Source organism: Anas platyrhynchos, chromosome 2 (genome assembly GCF_047663525.1).
Source record: "Anas platyrhynchos isolate ZD024472 breed Pekin duck chromosome 2, IASCAAS_PekinDuck_T2T, whole genome shotgun sequence".
Classification (NCBI taxonomy): domain Eukaryota; kingdom Metazoa; phylum Chordata; class Aves; order Anseriformes; family Anatidae; genus Anas; species Anas platyrhynchos.
The window spans coordinates 4255403-4274950 of NC_092588.1; the positions used below are offsets into that span (position 1 = coordinate 4255403).

The 19548-nt window shown below is 41.0% G+C and overlaps 1 protein-coding gene across 5 annotated transcripts in view; it reads left to right on the plus strand.

Annotated features, from left to right (window-relative positions):
* Nucleotides 1-19548, plus strand: part of AGO2 (argonaute RISC catalytic component 2) — a 43526-nt gene that overhangs the window by 13900 nt on the left and 10078 nt on the right. For 4 of the 5 annotated variants that reach the window (XM_027452745.3, XM_072034279.1, XM_005021593.6 and 1 more), the window contains exons 2-11: nt 33-228; nt 3339-3459; nt 8781-8965; nt 10330-10466; nt 10603-10737; nt 13663-13750; nt 14734-14881; nt 15069-15188; nt 15557-15679; nt 17469-17602. In XM_027452745.3, coding sequence (XP_027308546.1) covers nt 33-228; nt 3339-3459; nt 8781-8965; nt 10330-10466; nt 10603-10737; nt 13663-13750; nt 14734-14881; nt 15069-15188; nt 15557-15679; nt 17469-17602 — 1387 coding nt within the window. The remainder of the gene's footprint in view (nt 1-32; nt 229-3338; nt 3460-8780; nt 8966-10329; nt 10467-10602; nt 10738-13662; nt 13751-14733; nt 14882-15068; nt 15189-15556; nt 15680-17468; nt 17603-19548) is intronic. The other variant, XM_027452746.3, reaches the window with a different exon arrangement.

Sequence of the window (19548 nt, forward strand, 5' to 3'; positions counted from 1 at the left end):
TTTCTAATTTTTTCTTCCTTTTTTTTTCCCAGTGCTCGCACCTCCTCCACCAATGCCACCACCAATCCAGGGATATGCCTTCAAACCTCCTCCTCGCCCAGATTTCGGCTCTTCTGGGAGAACAATCAAACTGCAGGCCAACTTCTTTGAAATGGACATTCCCAAAATTGATATCTACCATTATGAGTTGGACATAAAGCCAGAAAAATGCCCTAGAAGAGTTAACAGGTAAATGGCGTTTCCTCTTTTTGTTTACATTCCTGTGGTGATTTGAAAATGCTGGAGCTGTGTGCTGGGTTTTGTGGACAGCGCAGAGGAGTTTTTCTATCTATTCATTATCTGTACTGATAGCTTCTGGCTTGGCATGTTCATCAACAGGAGTTATTTCTGAGAGTTTTTCTTCCTTTCTTACCAACTCAGTGCTAGTGGTCCTTTATTTTGATGGAGCTTGTGATTAAAGCCACTGTGTTAAGTCTAGAGGGGTCAGGTCAGTATAAAATAACTTGATAAATACAATTCTTGGTGTTGCTTGGTTCAGTATTGGGATGCAGCTGGCTGGCAAGCTCTTCAGCAGGGAGTTGGTGTTGCCAGCTTGTTTTCCTACCTTCCCGTACTGAAAAAGAGAGGTAAAACCCTTTTGTTTGTGCTGCTGCAGGAGGATCGTGGAGGGACTGAGTTAGGTAAGAAATTATCCTTCATCAGGAGATTCTATATAAGGGAAAGATATGCTCCTGCAACAGATAGCGAGATGAAAACAGGCATCAGTTGGCCAAGGAACTAGGCAATTAGGTCCCGCGTTTTGCATGTGTGCCCTATTAGTCACAGTGTGGCAACCTCGTTAACTTGGAGAAGAGTGGCGGTGCCAGAAGTGAAACTGAGAGCAAGACTTGGCAGCGACTGCAAACCACAAGTGTCTTCAGCGTAACTACCTACACATCTTGACTGCAGGGGATCGGAATGGCGTGTTTATATATTCAGGAGCAGAAACTTTCCGTACGAAAAAAGGGTTACATGGGTGGAATATGCAGTCGGGAGCAAAGTGTGGAGTCAAAAAAAAGCCACCTGAAAGCCAAAGTTTTCCTACCGTGAAGTAATAAACTGGAGCGTGCTACCCATTGTTACTCTGATGAGGCCACTAATGGTAGGATTTCCTACCAAAGCAGCACTGCTAAGCTTTGCTGTTCTATTTTTTTTCCCTATGGCTAGCTATTTAATCTTGAAGCTAGTTGAGAATTGGGTTTAGTTTTGAAAGCAAACACTGCTTGGTAAACTCACTTGAGCAGGTACAAAAGTGCATGGATGAAACGCCTTTTGCAGTAACCAGGGGTGTTGTAAATGCATTTCATGATGCTACAATGTGTGTTTCTGGTGCGGTGTGGGAAGAATACAAATGGGATTCCCTCGATGAAGGGTGTGTTTTACTTCTTTGAGCACTTATTCGTGCTTTGTTACCCTGTAGATGTACATGCCTTTGCCCATGCCTGGGTTTTTGTTAGCCAGAACCTTCTAATCCTACACATATACCTGTGTTGATGTATGCATTTGGGTACCTATGTAGGGCTGTGTGGGATGCACGTATAATCCAGGACTAAATTGTACTTTTTTTTTTTTTTACAAGTGCATTAATACATTTATTTATAGTAAATAGCTTGTGTTACTTTATAATCTCCAGCAAAGATAGGGGGACATCTTAATTTCCTTTACACCGTTCCCTCATCTGTCCTGGCTTCCTTCTTCAGTTTCCTTCTAGGATTTGCTGTGGCTTGGCCTGCGACTGTGCAGATACGTGTCCAGATCTATTTTGGCTGGCAGTCAGGACGGGCAATGTGGCATCAGGTTCTGCACTGTGGATGCCCTCAGTTTAAGTTTTGAGGATAGCTGGGGCTCACAAGGCTCAAAATGAGCTCCACTTCTGGTCAGCGGCCTCAAATTCTTGCATGCACGCGTGGTCTTTGCAGGATAGTAGTCCCAAGGGGCTGAAGTTGGAGAATGAGTAAATAACTCTTCTTTTAACTTCAGATGGAGAAAACACTTTCACTTTTCATTTGGATGTCTTAGCCCACAGCTGAGAAACACGGTTGCTAAATGTGGTTTGAAGTTTGAAAGCCTTAATTAAGCTTCGTTCATGTTCACAGAGTAGTTTACAACCAAAACTTGCTTAGTAAGAGAATGGATTTTTTGTTACTCAAAACACTTAACTTAAGGTTGAAATGTATTTCCCTCCTCCCATCCTTAAAGTATGTACTTGTCCAGTCAGATACTGCAGATCCAAGGCAGAAATCACTGGGCCAAGTTTCATTCCCACTTCTCACAAGGTCAGACAAGTTTCTTTTAATGAACTTGTGTTGTCCTAAAGCCTTGGGACACAGCAAAGAAATCGTCGGCTAAAAGTTTTCATTGGCTACAGCACTTGGATGAACTTGGCGTTTCTTCTCAGAGCTTTGTGCCGCTCCAGTATCCAAGTAGGCTAATTACCTTTCCAAGAAATGGTGTATAAAATAGCTGCCTGAGCAAGTTGACAGTGGTACTGCAGAAACAGCATCCCGTGGCTTTCCTTTCTGTGTCAGCTCCACTTCTCCGTGCCCTTTTGCTCGCAGCCATACATTAAGGATCTTCCAGGGATGTCTTTTTGGGAAGTTTGGACCAAAGGCTTTTGGCATTAGAGGGCGGTGTTATTCCAACAAGCTGCTCGTCTGCTGGTGCACTGCACGGCCAGCGTGTAGCCACTGTGGCTGGACAAAAACTTGAGGTGGTTGCTTCATTCATGCAAGCTATGCTTGATGAATGAAGATAGATTTTTAAAATGTGAGTCCCTGTGAATGCAAGTTTTGTTGCTTTTGTGGGGAAAAAAATGCATTTAGGACATCTTTTGTAGTGTTAGGCAAAAAGCTTGTGTGCTACTGTCATCGTAGGAACATCGTGCTGGTGCAGCACCAAGGCTGCAAGGTTTAGTGGTGATTCTTTGGCCCACCATCCTCTGGTGATATGCAGAAAGAGATCTGTAGGACAGGGGAGCAGAAGCCCCAGAGTGTCATGCATCTGCTGTTCAGAGCCTGAGCTAGCATGTTCTTCTTCTTTGCCTGTTCTAGTGAATCACAGAAAACAGGAAGGAAAGCTTCAATCTGAAAATGCTAAATATAGCTGCTTTGAGAAAACAGTTCAGGCCGTGGAAAGGTTGCTTTCAGGCAGGTCAGCGAAACAAATCGTAGCTTTAATGCTCAGCGGTGGGCATCCCTTTCATTTTCTTCATGCTTCTGCTCATAAGTGGTAGCGTTCACTTGCTGCTTAATGTGAAAAGTTTAAAAAGTTGAATTAACGTCATCTTTTTGTGTTTCCAGGGAAATAGTGGAGCATATGGTTCAGCACTTTAAAACACAGATCTTTGGGGATCGCAAGCCAGTGTTTGATGGAAGAAAAAACCTTTATACAGCTATGCCGCTTCCCATTGGAAGAGATAAAGTAAGTTTTAAAGAGAAGAGTTTCCAGCGGGTGGTTCTAATGTAATATTTGCAGAACCTTTCTAATAACTGATAGCAGCTATTTTGTGTGTGTGTGAATGCGTTCTGTTGCCTTTGGAGGCCACTTTACTCAGGGTATGGCTTCACAGAATGGTTTGGGTTGGAAGGGACCTTGAGGATCATCTAATTCCACCTCCCTGCTGTGGGCAGGGACACCTCCCACCAGCACAGGTTGCCAAAAGCCCCATCCAGCCTGGCCCTGAGCACCTCCAGGGATGGGGCATCCACAGCTTCTCTGGGCAGTCTGTGCCAGGGCCTCACCACCCTCTGAGTGAAGAATTTCCTCCTTATATCTAATCTACATCTCCCCTCTTGTAGTTTAAAACCCTTTCCCTTCATCCTGTCATTATCTGCCCTAGCAAAATTTGCCATCCATTTTTTTTGTAATACTTTTTAAGTATTGAGAAGCCGCAGTAAGGTCACCTCAGAGCTTTCTCTTCTCCAGGCTGAACATCCCCAGCTCTCTCAGCCTTTTATTGGCTCATTTATGTCATCAAAGCCTACCAAGAGCTGATTATTATTATCCACTAATTGGAAGAAACTCCTGCACCACTTGGTTGGCACTATGGAACCTCTTCTCTTGTCTTTTATGATGAGAGAGCCAAATTGGCTTTAATTGCCCAGGCAAAGACCTGCTAGCTGAGCACTGGGGCAGGCAAAGAGCGTTTGTGTGTCCTGTTTGCCAGCTCTGTCCTGGGGAAAGTGACCTCTTCAGTCACTCCGGCTGTCGTGGCCGAGTGTACTCACATCGTTAGGCAGAAAGGAGCGTATTGGAGCATGCTGACACACAAACCCTGTAAAATAATTTAGTCTACTCTTGCTGTGGTCTAATATCAGATTGAATTTTGCGTGACCTTTTTTATTTATATGCTAAATGCTTGAGGACGGAGTCATGCTCGTTACTTGTTTCTGCTGCGGTAGTTTCTGGAGGCCATTCCAGCCTTCTGCTGTGGGTGCAAGGTGAGGCATGTGCAATTAGGGACAAAGCCTGTTCTGTCCTGTTGACTGCAACAAAAGGAGACAAAGTGAAATGCAAATGAATTTAGAGAGGGATACGGAAACTTGCTGCGTGCTACAGCTGGGAGAACAGCTCAGGTCTCCCTAAATTTGGGAAATGTGCTGTTTAGCAGTTAGACTGACCTTCTGTATCTCCTGCTGTGTGCCTGGGCAGTGCAGGACGTGGCTGAGGTTCTACCCAAATCAAGCTCTTGTTCTCCTAGCTGCAATGTATATTTCCCCAAAGCATGTTTAAGTGAGTACAATTTAGTAAAGGTCAGCCTCTGCTCCAGGCTTAATTACTTTTCATTAACTGATATATCTAGGAAAACCATAAAGGAATTATTTAAGATTATTAGAGTCTTTTTTGACTTTCACATATGGTGTCCAAGTTCCTACAGGTTGCCCAAGATTGCAAAGTCTTTGCCAAAGCTGGAATGATCTTTGGTGTGTGTCTATGGGGGAGGTGAAACAGGTCCTCTGGCCGCACAGGCTGAGCTTATAACTACAATACCAGCTGAGCTGTGCATGAATAACTCTACATTTTATGACAAGCGTGAAGTTTGGCATTTGAAAAGGAAAAGTAAATGAAAAATGGTCCATCTGCGGAGGATAAAGGAACGTGGGATCAAAGTAATCCTCTGATCTAGCGCAAGGGTGTGAGATGTAAGATGACTTCGCTCGGAGTAACTGGCTGGGATGACCTCCAGCTGCTCTGCTCCTCTTTGTTGTGTGGCTGAGAGTTGTGCTCAGGAAGCAGTCACTACTCAAGATGCTTTGGGATTTTCAAACCCACTTGTGCTAGATCATAGATCTAGCAGAGAAGAGGTGTTAATCTCCAAAAGAAAAAAAAACAAAAACAAACAACCCAAAGACGGTTTAGGTCTCTTTATTTGTGTGAGTGACTCACATTTAGGCTCACTTCTAACAAACTGCTCTTTTTCCCTTTTTCCCATCAGGTACAGGCCTTATGCAGTTATTAAAGTTATTACCCTGGAGGAAAGAGCTAATAGAGATAAACCTTCAGCTGCTTTAAATCAGGTGTTGGGAAATTCAGCTTAATGAGGGACATTTTTTACACGGATTCTTAATTGGTTTAAGCATGGTTTAAACCAGTATAAAGCCTGTAGGTATTCAGACTTCCTCCAGGGCAGTGAGATTAGCTTTCCTTTTTTTTTCCTTTTGGCTGTTCTGTACAGAACAAATGTAGCAAGTTTACAACATGTTTGATTACGTTTAGGATCATATTGAAAAAATTCACGAACGTACAGTGATTAATAGATGGCCCTTCATCTAAATGAGAGAATACCTCCATTATTTTTTGATGTATGTCAGTAACGGAAGAATTTCTGCTAACCAGAAGGCTGACACTAATTTCCCATCATCTTTCACCAGTTGCTCCTCAACTTAATTTACTCTGTTCTCATCTCTTGTCAGTGGTGTTTTTCTAACCTTTTTTTTTTTTTCCCCCTTGCTGATAACGTGCTTCTCTCATAACTTCCTCATGTACAGACTTTTCTGCTTGGCCTTTATGATAATTAAACCTGTTTTCATTCATTCCTTACACCATGTTTTCATTCTTCGTTCATTTCTTTAGACCTTTCAGGACAAATAGGGAATAGGTAAGTGCTAACAGAGTATTTTCTGAGTTTTTACTTACACTTCTTGCTTCTGAATGTGTATAGGACACCATCAAGGTATAAAAATCTGAATTGGGTTCTGCCATAGGGTTCTGATAGTGACCCAGTTCATCTCTAACTTCTTGCTTTTGTTCTTTTGACGTATTGCTAACAACACTGTGTGTGATAGCTGACCTCTTGTACATCCTTAGCTTGAATTTTCCAGCTGAGGCCCTGGCAGGTAGGCACACATTTGATTGGAAACTGCGTGTCGGTTTTCCTTTGAATCTGTGGGAAGGAAAAGCTCTAGATTTAGAGGGCGATTATACATCATATACTCAAAGCATGACAAAACAATCACATAGTGATGCAAGTTTTAAGGAAAAGAGAACTGAGAATTCCCCGTGATTGTTTGGTTAGGTTTTAAGAGAGCAGCAACACCACCAAAATTAAATACTGATATGCCAATTTGTACGCATAAATCAGATGAGAACCTCAGCTACAAGCCCTGTTCTTTTTAAGAACGACTTTCCATTTTTCCCCATCACTACAGTAACGTCCCTTACATTTGGGTTCCTAGCTGTCAGGTGATGTTAACTGCTAAACTGCAGCACAATGTCTCGAGCAAGACAGGTTAGTGATCGAGACTGTGAATTTTTATTTTCAGGCAGGTTATGTTTGGAGAAACTGCAGGCAATCAGCTGTTAACTTACTAAATTGTAAAGCTGAATTTATGTAGCAAAATTCTCATGTCAAACTACTATTTTGAATTTCCCTACTTGAAATACTACTCCTCTACTATGAAATACTACTCTGCCATAGTATTTTATTCAGTTGAGATATTAGAGGAAGAAACCCTGGAAAGCTGGTTTTAAACTTGCTTATTTGAGCAAAGACTCTTAATTCAGCTGTTTTGAAGAGGGTTTAGATCCGACAGCAAGAACTGGACTAAATTCAGCAGTGCAAATTCAGTGCTAGAGCTAAACTATGCGTGGTGGGTGTTTGGCTCAGCTACTGCTCTGATCACTGGTAGGTTTGAAGGTAGCTGAGCATATCTCTGTGTTAGGGTGTTATTACCAAAAAAGGGTGAAGTTCTTTCAAATTACAGATTATCTACTTTTAAAATTAAAATCAGAGAGTGGGACAGATACTAGCTTGTATGACTAGCAGTCTAGTCATTGGCATAGAAATTCTTCAGTCATGTGGTTTTTATTTCCATCAGGGACAGGGATACCTCAACTAAAGTAGTCCAATTCTTTGTCCTTTTTCATTTCGTGGTGGCTTGGGAGCTTTGTAAACTGAAATCAGGAGGGAAAAATACTTAGATTAATGTACCAAAGACAGTAATAATCAGATTAGGTATGTTTTAACAGTGTCAGGAATAACAGAAGTGATGGAACTTTATTTGGAGGAGAGAGAAGTTTAAAAGAGAAATCTATCTCATCCGTTTTCTATCTACTCTAAATGGTGTTGAAGACCTTTTGGTGGCACAGTTTTTAAAGTAAGAACAAGCAAAAAGTTTTTATAGAAAGCTTCCAGCTTCTGTCAGGTGAAAACCTGTGCCTTTGTATGCATTTTTCGTGGAATAAACAGGCTTGGCCAGATTCAGACCACGGGATCTCTGCTTTCCATTGCTCTCTCGTGTGTGACTCCTTCCTGTACGTGACTCTTCTGGTGAATAGTGTTCATACTAAAGGGGAGACGAGGCTGCAATTTTAATTGTCATTGTCTACTGTAAATTGTCAACTTGGTGTTTGGCTTGTAGGGAGGCTTATTATTTGGGCTTTATCATTGCTTCCTATTTTTTGACTGCAGAAGTTGACTGCTGTGAAAGCTCAGCTGATTGCATACATTAGCTCATTGTTACCCGTGTATTGTCTTCAGCAGCCCGCTAATTACAGTTTGTCTGTAAGTGGATGCCTTCTGTATTCAAAAAGTCAACTCCCTAGGACAGGAAAATGCAACGTGTTTGTAACCAGCACAAAGGATATTCTTCTGATCGAGTTATTTCTTGTAGCCACTCCCACAAGTCTGAATAATTTCAGACAAGCCTTAATCTTTGTTGGTTTAAGAACCTTGCTCAGACTTTGTCTTTTACTAAAGACGAGAAAACAGCGGTACCAAATACCCCATAGCTAGAGTAATTCACGATAATGTAGTTTGGTTTGGGATGTAAAATTCAAAGGAGGGCCTAACACAGCGAAGAAACGTGCCTGTTTCCCACATGCTAATATCACCAGGATAAGGATTTGTACCTGAACTATGTGAATCCTGGCAGGTAGTTGCAGACCACGTTTTATTTTGTGCATGCAGAAGCTGACGGGCATGTTGCTGCATTAGTTTGTGTTGAGTATCTGAAATGGGGTTATCAGATCTTCATGGGGACCTCCCTGTTTGTACACAAACACTTCCAAAATACAATTTTGTCTCGGAGGGAGATAGATGGCAGCTGGGAAGCCTGCCAGTTTTCTGAGATATATATTCGGAAAAATCTAGCTGTAAAAAGAGGCTGTAGCTAATATATTCATCATTGCTCTTTGTCTTCTCCCATGTTTTACAACATTTTTCAGCGTGGTCCCTTCTAAGTCCCTCTCAGTTTTCCCTCTCAATAGAAAGAATCATCTTGGTTTGTTGTTTGGCATTGTTGCAGGTGGAGCTGGAGGTCACGCTGCCGGGAGAAGGCAAGGACAGGATATTTAAGGTGGCAATCAAGTGGATGTCCTGTGTGAGCTTGCAGGCTTTACACGATGCTCTTTCTGGCCGGCTTCCGAGCGTCCCGTTTGAAACCATCCAGGCTCTGGATGTGGTGATGAGGCACTTGCCTTCCATGAGGTAAGCAGCAAACATTGGCACGGCTTAGGAAATTGCCTTATGGCGTAGGAAATTTGTCTGAATCGCTGTAGCAGCTGTTTTGAGTAGGTGGACACAGATCAACCCAAATAATGGCTACCAAGTAGATTGTGGGGCCAGGTAAGAGGCAGTATGGGACTTTTCTGCTCATTGGGTGAAGGGAATAGCCTCAAGCCTGGATACAAATCCCTTTCCTCTCTGATTTTTCAGCCTCATTCCCTGCTCGTGTGTTCTCAGCAGTGTGCCCTCCCATCTCAGCAGCCCCCTGTTTCTCTGGGGGCTTCAGAGAAGGAAACCCCCTGAGATGAAAGTCCTTGGAGGCTGGGAAACGTGGAAGGGCAGTTTTAAAACTTGTTGCCCTATTCCTGTGTTTTCTTTGGCAGATGTTAATTGCTAATTTTGTATATTACCGTGCTAGAGAGACGTTAGTGTCACACAGTACAGCTATTTTTATAGGAGAAAAAAAAATCCTTCAAAATCCTTTTTCCCAAGCCAGTAGGATCTATGGCATTTGTAGTTAACCCGAGATGCTGCGTTTCTTTAAATCTGCTGCCATGAAAAGACTCGCTTAACAACGCTGTTCAAATTAAATTCAGCTGGGAAGTAAAGAACAAAGCTTAATAGGGCTGAACTTTCCCATTTTAAAGGACTAAACAGACAATGAGAATTAAATTCATGCAAATATCTTTAAGCAGCCTTATATTGCATTGACTTTATCCTCACATTAGGGATTTAAAAAAAATAAATCACTGCAGTCAGTTTTTACAGTAAATAAACCAGCCAAGACCAGTTTTTCATGCACCTCTCTTCAGAGAAGCATATTAGCACTGCTTTTGATTAGTTTGATATTAAATATATAGTACTGAATTACCAGTGCAGTGATTTTGAGGGAGCTGAAAGATGTGTCAGAAATACTTAGATCAGTTGTTCATCTGTACAAAGTTTCTATGGGTTTTAGAGGAAGCCATGCACAAGTACAGGGAGAGATTATTACGGTGCTGTTTTAATAGGAGGGGTCTTTAATTATTCTCTTACTGAAGCATGGCTGAATGGTTAATAGGGTACCAGAAAGTTATTAATGCTTCGTGGGTTGAATTAGTGGGTTTGTAAAGGCAGTATACTGAAAATAAATGTAAAAACCAACCTGAGTAGTACCCAATTATTGAATGTAACTAGATGGGTTTTAAGAAGTATAACCTGGAGTCCTGAAAGGGATTTCAGGTTATTGTTTGAAACACTCGTATTTCTATGCTTTCGAGTACGAATTTATATTAGGTATGTCCTTATTACTATTTTTTTCCTTCTGCTTTAATTTTACGACCTGAATTTCTTTTCTTTTATTTCAGATATACTCCTGTGGGGCGATCTTTTTTTACAGCATCAGAAGGGTGCTCAAATCCATTAGGCGGTGGCAGAGAGGTTTGGTTTGGATTCCATCAATCAGTCAGACCTTCCTTATGGAAAATGATGTTAAATATTGATGGTAGGTTCTGCACAAATTCCTTCTTTCTCCTTTCCTCTCTTTCAGTGGAAAGGCCAAAATCAAATTCCTTCTGCTGGATTTCTTTTAAAATGTCCTCAGTACTTTTCTAATAAATCTTTACTGTTTCTGTCTACAGTATCTGCAACTGCATTTTACAAAGCACAGCCAGTTATTGAGTTTGTATGTGAAGTTTTGGACTTCAAAAGTATTGAAGAACAACAAAAACCTCTGACAGATTCCCAAAGGGTAAAGTTTACCAAAGAAATAAAAGGTAATAATTACATATTACTGCTTTATTCTGTCTGCTGATGTATTATCAACACATATTCGAAAGATTTTCCTTAGCTGTTGACTATTTGGGAGACAGATTATCATAATGAGCAGTGGATGTGCTTTTTGAGCAAACTAAGAGGCAAGAAACATTTTATTGCTTGCATATATTTCAAGACTGTGACAGAGTTCCTTGAACTACAAGCAAAATTGTGTCAGTTCAGAAAAGTCTATGGCTTCAGACGTGATTCACTAGTATGAAAGGTTAAGTGAGTTTTTTGTTTCATTTATTTTTGAAGCAGGAACATTCAGAGCTTGGGTACATAGAAGTAAATTATCATACATTTGAGAATATTCAGTAACTGTACATGCAGGTACATTTAGCCTGTGGCAGATAGAGTAATTTCAATTAGCTTTGCCCTTAATGAAAGTGCTGCAGTGAATCCATGAAGATGATAGATTTTAGTCTCTAAGTATTGGGATAAACTCTTATCCTAACAGCAGATGGATCGTAACTTAATTACTGAGATCAGTTACTGGCTCGTATAAGCTTTTCCTCCTTTAAGTGTAGATTCTCTTGACATACCTTCCTTTTATCGTGCCTCACCGCCACCCAGTCACTTGATCAAGTTTCAGGTCAAAGTTACTCATGCATGTGGATGTCTGAGAGCATCTCAGTGCAGAGGAACTGAGATCCTTTCAGCTTGTGCAGCAGCATCCCTTGTTCTGTCAGTCTCTTTAGAAAAAAGTTATCTTAAATGAATTTTGCTTTTTCACCCTGTGTTTAGAATTTGAATATTACTTTATGCTTTGCTCTTCTTAAAATAGTTGCATCTCTAGAGTAAATGCAAGTTACAATTAGATGTGGAAGTTGCATTATTTTCTATCTCTAATCCAGTCATTTCAAGTTGTTTGTAAAGACTGGGACTTCATTTTTTTTTTTTAATTACTCAGTCTTTTTTTTTTTTTGAGATTACTGCTGTGAAGATTTTCATATTCCAGCTTTTACTAATACATTGGCAACGTGTTTTTGCATACCTAAGTATAGTTTGTATGTATAATTTCCTGGAAGTACGCTACAGTTATTCAAATACGGAAGGACTGAATCAAAGAGTAGGAGAGGGGAATCGTGCTGTTCGTGTTGTTTGCTGAGTCCATACCCAGAATGTTTCTTCTGGAGAATCAGGGTCACTCTGTTGTGGTTTAACCTGGCAGGCGCTAAGCACCACGCAGCTGTTCCTTCCCTCCCTCTCATGTGGGATGGAGGAGAGAACTGGAAAAAAGCGACTCTGTGTAGACCTGTGGCTTGAGATGAAGGCAGTTTAATAGGAAAGAAAAGGGAGGAGAAAAAAGAATAAACAAAACAAGTGACACATAACATATACCACCTGCCGACCCATGCACAGCCCCTCCCTGAGCAGCAGCAGCCCTCCACCCCAGCCATCTCCCCCCAGTTTTATTGCTCAGCATGACGCTGCGTGGTGTGGGACATCCCTTTTGTTAACCTGGGCCAGTTGTCCTGCTTCTGTCCCCTCCCAGCTCCCTGTGCACCCCCAGCCCCTCGCTGGCAGGGAGTGTGAGAAGCTGAAAAGTCCTTGACTTGTTAGTGCGAGCACTGCTCTGTGATAACTAAACTGAGTTATCAGCATTATTCCCATCCTAAATCCAAAACACGGCACCATACCAGGCACTACGAAGATAACACCATCTCTAGGACACCTTCCTTCATGATAAAAAGTAAGTTTAGACAAGAAAAACAAGCTGCATAAATCTGTTCTGTGGTGAAAGCAGCTTTAGGTCTTCTTCATTCCTACAAAATCATCTTGAAAACATGTATTTGCCCAATTAGAAGTTTGCAAGGAAAGTATAAATAAATCGAGTTTGTACCATTCATAAATGTTTTGGAATAATAGCTAGCAATTCAGCATCTGGCTATTACTGTCATTCTTTTCCATGAGGACTTGCAGTCGTCAGGAAGTAACAGTTACCTCAAATTTGCAGCAAAACTAGTTGTAAATTGAGGTATCGCAGTCAGCTGATCTTTTGCTTAAAATACTGCGATGCAGACTTCACAGATCCTTTTGAAAACTTGCTATTTATTGATGGTTTCATAATAGACAGCACTTTGAGCCCCAGCAAATTACGTGGGAAGATGAGTTTGTTTGGCAAGTGAGTGCCTTTGACAGATAGGGGGAATGTGCAGTGTTGCTCAGCAGCAGCATGAGTTTATACACGTGTGCAGATATTGATGGAATTTGTATTTACAGCCCCCTCTTTCCTATTCCCACGCATCCAACTTCCTAACTCTGACAGTCCACCTACACTTCTTTCTGTCTGAACACGCAAGTAATAAAAAAAAAAAAAAAAAAGTGTTGTATCCAAGCTTATGTTTGATTGTAGTGGTAGATCCAAAATACTTCTGTACAGGTAGCAAATGTTTGTCTTCACTGAGAATAAAGCCCAGCAGCCTCATTCTCGTGGGCTCCTGGGGGCTGCGTAGGGGCCTTTTGTTTCCAGATTCATCAGGTCTGGGTTGGTTGTGCTAGCTGGAGGTCTCACAGACACTGTGTGTTTAGACAGAGTATAAACAAGCCTTTCATTTCATGCCCTTTTTGTCCTTCCACCACCATCCCTGGCTTCCTTAGAAGTACAGAATTAGAATTAATTATGTCCAGCTTCGTCTTTCAACTCTTGGGGCTGTAAGGTTTTGCCTTGTACCTAAAAGTCTATGTTGAACTTTGACTGAAGGTTAGGGGTTTTGATTTTTAAGACTGGAAATTGTTTGAGTTCTACCTTAGATACCTTTCAAAGCTCTAAGAACACGCTAACGACTGAACTTTACTACACGTAGTAGTCTTGTTTGGTAGCTGGGGGGGCTGACACCTTGTTTTTAAAGAAATAGTGAAACGTGTTTTCCAATTTTTAGGTCTGAAGGTGGAGATAACACACTGTGGACAAATGAAAAGAAAATACAGAGTGTGCAATGTCACCAGACGACCAGCAAGTCACCAAACGTAAAGTATTTTGTTTCTTAAGCAGATGTTTAATTTTATGCTGGAAGAGGGCCTGGACTTCCTTACTAACCTAGGAAAAGTCTTGCAAAATGGCACTTTTCTTTGCTCAATACATTTAAAATACACCTTAAAGTATTTTCACAATTATGTTGTTCCTTTTGCTCTATTTAGATGTGTGCTTTATTTCTTTTTCCTTCATGGATTTCTTCAGCATTAGAACCGAAAACCCTATTGGTAGCATAATGTTTCCCAGAGCTGTTAAGCAGAGAAGCGAAGGCAACTGGGATAAGGTTCCTAATCCTGCTTATTGCCAATCCATTTTTAGCCTGGAAAAATATTCATTAATAATCAGTGTTGAAGGTTTTGCAGATAGCTTAAACAGGCAGGTATTTTACCCGTTTTTAAGACAGCAGTATAAGAAACAGAGCTGATAACAGCTTTTTTTTAACAAGAAAATAACTCACTGATATTTAAATACAGTATTTAATTGACTTCATTTCCTACTCTTTCAATGACACGTTATATTAATGAAAGGACTGTTTGTGCCAGCTTGATATAACTGTATGCAAATGAGTGCATATGTGGTAATCTATTTGGAATACAAAGAGAGGAGTGCATTAGTGGAAACAATAGTTGGTTTTGTGCCTCACAGTAAGCTTACAATCTTCTGTGCATGGCACATCCTGAAATGTAGAACTGCAGGTATCACAAGCAGAAAATGTTAGCTTTTGCCTCTAAGTACCCGTTCTTAGGACACAGTCTGTACCTTCAGGTATCAAAAAAGCTATAGAAACAGCTTTCTGTTGAAAGCCACGTGGTAGTGGCTGTGATAGACTCCTAATTGCAGAAGTGCACTCACATCGTTTAAACAAGATAGTTTAAATCTCCAGCAAGTTAAACTTGTGCCAAGAAGTGTATTCAGCAAGTGTGGGAACGTAGTTTATGTGAAATAACAGCTTGTTTTCATGTTTGATTTCCAATAGATTCCCGCTTCAGCAGGAGAATGGACAAACAGTTGAATGCACTGTAGCTCAGTATTTTAAGGACAGGCACAAATTAGTTTTGCGCTATCCTCACCTCCCATGTTTACAAGTTGGACAGGAGCAGAAGCACACGTACCTTCCTCTCGAGGCAAGTAAACCTTTAGATGTAACTCTATTCTGGGAGTTGGGGAAGGCGGGCAGAGGGGAAAAAAGGAAGAACTGCTGTCAAAATTATGGGTAGCCTGCTTAAAAATGTTGTTTTTTTTTTTTTTTCCTGCTGCTTTACACACAGTTGCATCTTGTTTTTTAACTAGCTTTGTGTGCGGGTGTTTTAGGTGTGCAACATAGTGGCAGGACAAAGATGCATAAAAAAGCTCACCGACAATCAAACTTCCACTATGATTCGAGCAACTGCCAGATCAGCACCTGACCGTCAGGAAGAGATTAGCAAATTGGTAAGTGTTCTGTCAAAAATGAGTCAAGTGTAGCAGAGGATTTACTTTTTCTCTTACCATTAGCAGGTACTAAGTTGCTTGCATGCTGCACACGGGTTGTAAACTTGTTTTTCTAAACCTTTCTTTATTAGCCACTACGAAATGCATTCTCTCAAAAGGCTTAAGGGTTGTTGTTTGGGTTTTGGTACTTTATTTTGAATTTGGAGGCATCCACATATCCAAGAAGAATTAACTGAGGTTCTGAATGCTTGACTTCACCCATATTATAGGGGTTATATGCCCAAATACAGTTACCTCAGAAATGTTATCACCTTTCCTAAAAAGGACCTCTTTTTCTTCAAGTGATATCTCAGTCCTTTTAATTTCAGATGCGGAGTGCAAGTTTCAATACTGACCCTTATGTTCGTGAGTTTGGGATAATGGTCAAGGACGAAATGACAGATGTGACTGGTAGAGTCCTGCAGCCTCCCTCAATCCTCTACGGAGGCAGGGTACGTTGAACACACGCTGTACAATTACCTGTGGTTGCTTTGATTACTGCCTGTGATAATTTTTGTAATATGCTCGCTTGCAATGAATGATGATGGGCGTAACGGGATAAAGTCATCATATGTAGCACTTAAATATTTTAATTTTAGAAATCCTTCAATTCAGTGGCCATGTTATGTGTGACAATGCTTTCTTCAGCGCTCCCTTTTTATTTCTGAAAGCAAAGCTGGGGTAAAATGCCTTTGTATAAACCAGAGGAAGATGTTTGCAAGGTGCTTTTTTCTTTGACACGCGGTTTTATTTCATGTTGCAAGAAGAAACCTGCACACAGTGGTTCAAACCCTCAGTGCATTGAAAAGAAGAGAGATAAGGAATGGTAATAACTGAAGTTATTTTTGCCTCCCTCACTAAAGTTAAACTTCTGGGTGGTTTTGAGTGTTCTGGGTGAAGCAGCCCTGTTTAGGACAGCTATATTAAGGTATTCTCTGTCTCTCAGCACGTTACTCTCTAGAGACTCCTCTTCCTGTCGCAGTATTTATTTGCAGGTTTTTCTTTACAGTGGGTTTTCAGATGTCTGACATAGTCACCCTACTTCATTGTCTTTAAAAAAAAAAAAAAAAAGTTTAAAAGTAGTATTTTCTATCAATGACACAGCATCTTGTTTTTCTGCAAGATGAAAGCCTTGATGTTTAGGATGACTTAATTCGTGGAGGCTTCTGATGAACCTTTTCTACATCATGCGTCACCGGCTGAAGATAATTCTGTTCCAGTGCACAACTCACTGTTAACTGCAAGGGGCAGGGATCTCATGTCTTAAATTGTGATTCTGTCTTCTACCTAATGCTCTTCAGTCAAAATCAGCCAGCTTAGCTCAAACCTTCCTCCAGTGTCAGGTTAAGGTAACCCAGCTGCCATTGCCTGATCTTGATGAGGGAGAGTGCTCTTAGGAACTATTCTGGTGAAAGAACAGAGGGGGAAGACAATGGCAGCTGGAGGAGGTGCTGCTTTCAGCAAACCCAACTCTTTGCAAAATGAATCATCAAATTTGTGTCTGTGTCTTGAAGATTTTTGGCCTCGTCTGCTCAATGAGAAGGCAGACGTCGTGGTAACTTGTCTAAAACATCTACTACAGACTGACGCTTATTAAGGTAATTAATGTAACCAGAATTAGTTTGTTGTCCTGTATCCATTATCCACCATCCTTAATGGAGATAATCCATCACAGTAATACCCACTTGATGGGAGAAAATGGTTGCAGAGGTCAGAGTTCAGTAACTAGTCATCGTTTGTCATCTCTTTTGGGTCTTTTCTGGAGTTGAGTTGACACTGAACCACTATTTGCCTCTACTTAGTGATAAAATGCTTATAGCACTTGGATTGAGTCACTCTTGGAAAGTTCACCCAGCAATTGTGAAGTTCCTGCAGGAAAAAAAAAAAAGTTCCTGTAGAAGTGTACATTCCTGATGATTTATATACCACCTGATAGCATCTGTCTTAATATCCGTGTATAATTTCTGTCTGCGGCTGATTTATGTAACCAAAGAAAACCATAAACAGGAGAAATGAACAATGCCTGCTTGATTTTTTTACAAGCTTTCCTTTTCACCAGCCTGGCCAGCTGTCTTGTTAAAGTGATAGAATGATCTTTATAAGGTAGGATAGGTGTAAACAGTAGAGAAAGACCTTGGACTATAAATAATCTCTTGGTTGGAGAGAAGCACAAACGTAACTGATCTTTGTTAGCATGAATCATTCTGTGCATTAATGTTACTTTTTTCTTTCCTCTTCCAGAATAAAGCAATTGCTACGCCAGTTCAAGGAGTCTGGGACATGAGGAATAAACAGTTTCACACTGGAATTGAAATAAAGGTTTGGGCAATCGCTTGCTTTGCTCCCCAGCGCCAATGCACTGAAGTTCATCTTAAGTAAGTGCGCTGCATAAGATGATGATTTTATTACTTACATGTATGAAAATATCATAATTTAATTAGAATATGTAGTTTGTTTAATGCATGGCAGTACATCTTTAACAGTGCTTTTGAAGTTCCTCTTAGTGTTTTGAATGATGCCATCATGATTTCAATGTTGGCATAATGAAATCCTCAAAATCAGACTGAGCAAAACCAACTAACACTGAATGGCAAGGTTCCTACCACAATGAGGCCTTAAGTTTGAGTTTCAGATGATCCAAGTGCTGTTATGAAGGACGTTCAGCACTAAGTATTTGTCAGGACTGAAAGCTAGCTTGTATTTTTCTTAGTTCTTTTCCTCTTTATATGGAATGGAGTAATTTATGCAGAACTTACTCAAAGGAATATTTTCAGAAGTAATCCAACTTCCTCCAACTTTCTGCCCAGATGCAGGAGTACAGCAGTGTACAAGTTACTGTAGTCACAAGTTCAGGAGGACTTGTAGTTATTTTATTGACTTTCAACATTAGAATTAATTTCTTGGATGTCATTTCCCTACCTTTTGTCACAAACAAATGGAAGACTTGTTAAAAGTGACCTTAGCCTTTCTTAGATCAAGGAAAGTGTGCGTGCTTGTGTAGGTGGATTTGCCTAAATCTTTTTGTACACAGTTGCTTTCCCTTCGTGCACGGGCAAGTGTGGCTCTTAGCTGCCCTGGCAGGTGACTCAGCTGCTCTTTGTCAGGTGAATGCAGGGCCGTGGTTATTCATCGCAGCGGTATTCCCATAACAAGCTTCTGGTAGATAATTTGCCAAATAGCTTGGGAACGTTTCCCTAATAAGTGGTGAGAAAACAGTGGAAATGTTACCTTTTAGTTCACATCCTATTTTTTAAAGCTAAGGACTTGTTTTTTTCCAGGTGTTTGACAAGAATTAATCTGCCAGCAGATTTTCCCTTACACGTGTTGCTTCTAGTGGAATTCCGGCATAGGGAGAACTCAGTTTTTGGGAGGGTGTGAGACAGATTAGAGGGATTGGCAGGTTATTAAGATTATTACAGTTCAGATGGGGTTTGTCCTTGGAGTGAAAGGAATTTCCTTCATACTGGGAAAGTGGCTGCATCTTGTTGCATCTTCAGTTATCTTCAAAATCATCCTGCTTTTGGGGATGTTGAGTGCACCTTTTGTCTCAGGCACTGTACCTACAGACAGAATCCTAAAATGAAAGGCTCACAACCTGCAGCAGTGCAGACTTGCATGTTCTGCCACTGACTCTCTCTGCTTAGAGTGGCAAATACTCGTTTTGCCAGGGAAAATGCTTAACGTGCATGTTTTCTGCAAGAAGTCACAAGCTGCAGGGCTGAACCTCACGCTCCTTTATGATTCACGAGAACAGCAACGGGGTTGGAAAAAATCTTCGTGCCCCCTGTGGGCAAGACAGTGCTACCTGGCGCCTCTTGGTGAAGGGGAGCAGCTTGTTACGCACCTCTGGAGACATCCACTCCAAAATAATAAAGGTGGTACCAAGCTCTCTGCTCTACAGATCCACACTGTGGCACCTCACTGCCTGCCTGTGTGGGACTTACAGGCATCTAAGTTGGACAAGCTTGGACTTTGAACACGATTTCCAGACTCGGTGTGCTTTATAAACCTCCATCATGCCACACTGAACTGCTTTCTGTTGTCTTGCTTCCAAGAGGTGCAGTAAAAAACCTGGAGAAGGTTTGTCTGCACCTCCAGGGTACACATTTTCTCTGGTGATCTAGCAAGGTGGTTTTTTGTGTGTTATTACTGATGTTAGATTAATTCTCTGAGATGCAATTGCTGCTAATTTCTGTTGGTCGTTTTTCTTACCAGGACCAAAAAACAAGTTCGTGTAACTTTTATAGTGATACACACAAGAGTCTGGTGTAGCAGGCTATCCAAGCTATCACCCCTGTAGTTTGTTTTGCAAAAAGAAGCT